Source organism: Erythranthe guttata, chromosome 11 (genome assembly GCF_056151865.1).
Source record: "Erythranthe guttata isolate IM_541 chromosome 11, IM_541, whole genome shotgun sequence".
Taxonomy (NCBI): domain Eukaryota; kingdom Viridiplantae; phylum Streptophyta; class Magnoliopsida; order Lamiales; family Phrymaceae; genus Erythranthe; species Erythranthe guttata.
Window position 1 is genome coordinate 5,736,187 of NC_142543.1, and position 6,026 is coordinate 5,742,212.

The 6,026-nt window shown below is 29.7% G+C and overlaps 1 protein-coding gene across 1 annotated transcript; it reads left to right on the forward strand.

Annotated features, from left to right (window-relative positions):
• The first annotated feature begins 2,858 nt into the window (after positions 1-2,858).
• On the forward strand, positions 2,859-4,415 carry LOC105958059 (protein CURLY FLAG LEAF 1). Its single transcript, XM_012982063.2, has 2 exons — positions 2,859-3,445; positions 3,851-4,415. Exons 1-2 carry the CDS (start codon positions 3,224-3,226, stop codon positions 4,232-4,234), a joined length of 606 nt encoding a protein of 201 aa, XP_012837517.2. The 5' UTR covers positions 2,859-3,223; the 3' UTR covers positions 4,235-4,415.
• Positions 4,416-6,026: the final 1,611 nt, after the last annotated feature.

Genomic DNA, 6,026 nt, shown 5'->3' on the forward strand with positions numbered 1-6,026 from the left:
ACCATTAACCAACAACGTAAAAAATGCTCAATACAGCCCAGCATTCTTTTTAGTTAGGTCAAATACGCACCATATAATAATGAAGTCAAATCCTATATTTCATGTATCCTCCTCTCCAGCCATTCACTCAATTTGTGTGTAGTAATTTGGACTTGGCAATTGACCAAGTTATAAATTTGGTTCAAGTACATCAATTAATTATTCAAATTTGTATTTTTCTTTAATTATTATATTAATAATTAATATCAATTTTTATTTGCTTGTATCAAGGACTCATATTTTATATTCTTTAGAATAGTTCTTCGTATATTACTATTGAAATTACAAATACAACTGCCTAATTGGTAAGACCAATTTCAATGCATGTAAAATACAGCTGAAATGTTAAATATTGTTTCAAATTTACGAATATTATTCTGAATTCAAATGTGATTTTGACATTTTTTATAGTTTGATTTTGGCAAAATTCATAGCACGGGAATTGTTGTGCATTTAGTTAGTTTTTTAATTCAACTTGAATCAGCTAAATTAAATGTTGAATAGTAAAGTTGTGCACGAAGGAATTACATTTTACATTTTAGAAAACTACAAACATTAAACTTATGGGGGCAATGTTCATTAATTCATAAATATCTTTCTCACCGGCGATCCAATCTTGGCCATTCAAATTGGATTACAAAAGCTAACTCAAAAACTAAAAACTCCGTGTTTTGAGTTTTGCGAAATTCCGAATCAAAGATGGTTAAAATCACATTCAAATTCGAAAGAGTATAATTAAAACTGAAACGACATTTATCATGTCCTTGAAAAAGAATAGGAGAAAAAATTAAAATCATAACTTGTAATATATGGTAACAGATACCAATATAGATAACATTCAAGGAAAAATACATTTTCATCCCTCAAGTTTTCACAAATTTCACACTTGGTCCCTCATGTTCACAAAAAAACAAATTTGGTCCCTCATGTTTCAAAAATTCAACACTTTTAGTCATTTCCGTCAATTTTCCGTTATTACCAACGGAATTTTCCGTTATTACCAACGGAATCAAGCGTGTGCTCATCACTGCGAGTTAACAGTAAAATGACGGAAATGACAAAAAGTGTTAAATTATTGAAACACTAGAGACCAAATGTGATTTTTTTTAACATGGGGGACCAAATGTGAAATTGGTGCAAACTTGAAGGGTGAAAATGTAATTTTCCATAACATTCACTTAAAAATATTCAATATAATGATATCTTATATATAATCACATCATCCCATTAAAAGGGACAATATGCAGTTCATATGTAAAGTTGGTTTTTTTTTTTTTTTTCTTTAATTTAAATAACATAAGTTAATTTTGAAGAGAAGAAAACGGAAATGTACAAAATATGGTATGTCACAATCAGATGTGAAAAATGTATGAATGTGCGAATTGTACAATTTGATACAACAGATTGTTCGCGTTGTATGTATGCTACTCTCTAACTAATTCAAAGATGGAGTAAACACCACCAATCAATGCCTCCTATAATTTCGTTCCTAACAAACATCGGATACCAAATAAAGGTTTGATAAAATGCATGCACTCCAAAATCTGACTCAAGCACGTTTTATTCAAGCTCTACAAAGAAAAAAGAAAAAAAAAGGTAAATTACAACCACCCTTGAGGTGTTGTCAATTTACGAAAAAATCTCTCTTGTTTGGATAATTATATCTACCCCTCAACTATGATTTTTTTCTTACAACTCCACCCTTATGGTGTCAAATTCAACATAATCATCTAGATTCGGGGAATGTGCTCTAGTTTGTACGCGTTTTGTGTAAAAATACAGTTTCTGATGCACCACAATCTGATATACATACAAGCTAAAAAACACATATTATAATCATCTTGCTTCAAAATGTAGAGTTCAATGAGATTAAAAGAGTACAAAAGTGATCATATTCTATATAATCTCGAAGATTGCACTAAATTTGAAACCGCAAGAGTGGACGTGTAAAAAGATTTATAGTTGAAGTTGTTGTAATTACCCAAACATGAGGAGTTTTTTGTAATTTAACCATACCTCCGGGATGGTTGTAATTTACCCAAAAAAAAAAATACTAAATTGACATATTTAAAAGATAATAATAATAATAACTAAATTTACATATATAAATTCATCTAACCACTAAAGATGAGCCTCCTGGTAATGTTTTGTACTATTTTTATATATACTATGAAGACATAATATTAAATAATATTTAAAATATATAAATAGTTCAATAACAATGAATAACCATAACTATAATGAAATGTTTTAGATTAAATTAGTTAGTTATTGAATTCTATCATAATTTTTTTGTCATTTCACAATTTTTTTCCAGCAATTTTTGCATTTGTTTAATAATCTACATTGCCTATCTCTAACTTCAAAGATTTAAGTCAAGTAGATACAAAATATTTTATTTTATTATATTTAAACAAATGTTACATACATTTGCAAAAATATTTGGAGCTCTGCCTCGAACCCCGTAAACCTGTAATTTACTTTAATTTCTTTAATATTTTTATCATATTTTCTCCAAAAAAATTTAGCTGCTAATCAAAAACTTATTGTCCAAATTATATTCATTAGAATGAATTAATGTATACATTATATAATGCAAATAGGGAAACTAAAAAATATCTATTTTATCTAGAGTTACACCAAAAAAATATAAACATATAGAACCAAGTAAATAAGTTTCCAGATTAATATTTTTATTATCAAGAGAATTTTTTATTTTATTATTATTATTTTTCTGGGGAGGGGGCTCTTCGTCCAAAATAAAAAATAAAAAATAAAAAAATAAAAAAGGGGGTTAAGCACGGTGTTGTCCCTGTTGGTTCCCTACCTGATTTTGATTCTTTTTAAGATATCTCTCTCTCTCTCTCTCTCTCTCTCTCTCACGCGCAGCACTCACTCATCCCCTCTTCTTCTTATTCAACTCTTCTTATACATTTGTATTTGTGCACCTCCAATTATTTTATTATTTTATTTCTTTTTATTCTCCTCCCATATTCCTTCTTTTCTTTCGTTTATTCCCTTACCCTTCTTTTTACTCTCTCTCTCTCTCTCTCAAATTTTTCCTCCTTCTTTCATACTGTGTGTGTTTTTTCAATGTTCATCTCCCAATTTTAATTGTTCATTTCTTTTTTAATTTTTGTTTGTGAGAGTAGAGAGAAAAAAAAAAAAAAAAAAAAAAAAAAGAATGGCAACTCCAAACATGGCTACAATCACAGCATCTTTAGAGAGATCCCTGCAAAACTGCTCCTTGAACCACCAACAGAGCATCACCACCACCAGCGGCGGCGGAGGAGCGGCGGCGCACGGTTCAGATTCGCCGCCGAATCCGGCGGCGGAGGAGGCCGCCCTGGAACTGAATTCTGAAGGCTCCCTCCCTTTCCATTGGGAGCAATGCCTCGATTTAAAGGTAATTAATTAATATCCAAAGAAGAGACAAAAAAAGAAATAAAATGAAATTTAATTTAAGGATCGCTGTCAATTATTATTATCATCATTATTATGAAATGTACTCCAGTTCTATTTATTATATTTTGTTTTTTTAAAAAAAAAGGATTTGTTTTATTACATTTAATGCTGTCAAAAACCTAAACAGATCCGGGCATTACTTCACCTATGTTTTTTTTTTCCTTTGTCCCCAAATGTATAAATGTTTCTTCCTCTTCTTTAATTGTGGTTATTTATTGTTGCCCCCCTGCATTTAATTTATATCCTCATTTATGTAAATGTACCCCTTTTCATGAAACAAATAAATAATCTTGAACCAATAGTAATTTAAAAAAAAAAAATTAATTTAGTTGATTTTGGTGTACAGACAGGCGAAATATATTACATAAATTGGAGGACCGGAATGAAGGCGAAAGAGGATCCGAGGAACACGGCGGCGGTGGAGTATGGCGGCGGTGAATATTACTCGGAGGATGATAACAGCTCGTACGACAGCGAAGGGTCCTCTTCGGAATCGTGTCCTTCTTCGTCACGAGAGCAATGGAGTTATCAAGAAAATTATAATTGTCAAGAAGATAATGAAAATGAAGATAAAAATAATAATAACAATAATAATTCGGGTAATGTGCTTGTTGTGGCCGGATGCAAGAGCTGCTTAATGTACTACATGGTGCCCAAACAGCTCGACGTTTGCCCCAAATGTTGCGGTCAACTCCTCCACTTCGATCGATCCGAAAACCTCTCCAACTGAGTTTCTTTCTCTTTTTTTTTTTCTTTTTTTCTTTTTTTTCATAACCATAAATTTGGTGTTGTGTTTATTTTTTTTATGAATCTTTTGGTGGAGTGTTTAGTATTGGATATTGAGGCAAGAAGGAAAAAAGTATGATCAAATATTGATTGTTGCTAATTTTATTACATGTTGTTTTTGGTTTCTTGATTTTGTTTCTGCATTTATGTATTTTGTTCAGTTTTGATTTATGCATTTAACTTTATGTTTTTTTTCTTAAATAAATGCATTGTAATAAAAGGAAACCTTCATTCATTCATTCATTGGATTGTATAATGTAGTTGGGTAGCATCTACAAGATAGATAAAAAGATACGATAAATAGATATGGGTGATGAGTTTATGGATTCTATACCTTTTTTTATTTTCCATAAAATTTAAAGGTGTGTTTGGGTGGTAAGATTTATGTGCATTATACAAAATAATACCATACTTTTGTAGGATTCTACAAAATTTTGAAGACCAAGGTTTTTCTATATCTTTACTCTATATGAGCCCTTTATTTTATTTGTAGCGTGTATATATATATATATATATATATATATATATATATATATATATATATGTGTGCGCGCGCGGGGTCTTTTTTTTTTAGCGTTATAGTTAAGAAGGTGTTTGACTAAGTTTACAAGATGTTAAAAAAACTTGTAAAATGTTTAAGAGTTTATAAGCTCTTCCAAAGTATTTGAATTTTTTATTTTAAATATCTTAAAAATTCAAAAAGTAAGCTGATGAAGAGCAAATAAGATATATATAAAAAATGCATCTACCTCATCTTTTTATTTAAGATTTTATAATGAGTAAAAATAACTTATAAGTTATTATTCAAATACTTTAAAAATTAAATATAGAAGTTTATCAACTTTTAAAATAAATTTAGCCAAACAATCCCTAAGTCCCTTATTTGCGAGGCATTTTTTATGTAGTCGGTTTGATAGTTTTGGTGTGCGTTCAACAAATACTAATTAAGTATATTAATGGTGTTAATACAGCTGGAATCAAATGGAAAGTGATTAATAATTATTGTAATATATCATAACAAGTTGCAAAATGGAGTACTAGTAGCACGGAAGAATGTCAAACACAACCATGTTGCACTCATCAAAAGTCAAAAACATAATTGCATTACAATATTGTCTAAGCAACACTATCTAACATGATTGGATTCATTTTTTTTAAAATTTAAATTCATCATATCATCGATTATTATTTTTGAATGATTAAATGTATGATATATATTTATTTGCATGTATAGTTTCTAGATCTCAATTTTGTGAATCGCAATCCACTAATTAAGGTATTGTTCGAACTTATTCATTAAATGAACCAAATTTGAGTTACATGGTCAATGTTTTATAGATCAAGTTTGTTACGCATGACTTATGTTTTATATAGTTAGCATTGCAAGTATGATTTGCAAGTAATTTCACCAGAGTAGATGTTTACTCATCGCACCTGTATAATTGCAAAACAACATAACATATGTACAAAGAACTGGTTGCAAATTCATGTATTATATAAAATAAATGTACGGACAGTATGCACATACACGAGAACTTAGTTACTCCACCACGAACTTCAAATCGTCCATTATATTGTAGCAAAAAAAACAACCACAAGAAATTTTCGATCTTAGAGTAATTCTTGTTACGACAAACTCTGCGATTTACTCGTGATATTGAATTATTAATCATCTCTCATCTTTTAATTTGTGTCCATTAAAAATGAATTTAAAATACTATGGTGCAAATTAGGAG

What these genes read in the sequence shown, in the direction of transcription:
- LOC105958059 (XM_012982063.2), top strand. Translation starts at nt 3,224, where the DNA reads ATGGCAACTCCAAACATGGCTACAATCACAGCATCTTTAGAGAGATCC. An exon ending in AGCAATGCCTCGATTTAAAG is followed by an intron (nt 3,446 to 3,850) that starts GTAATTAATTAA and finishes TTTGGTGTACAG; the next exon opens with ACAGGCGAAATATATTACAT.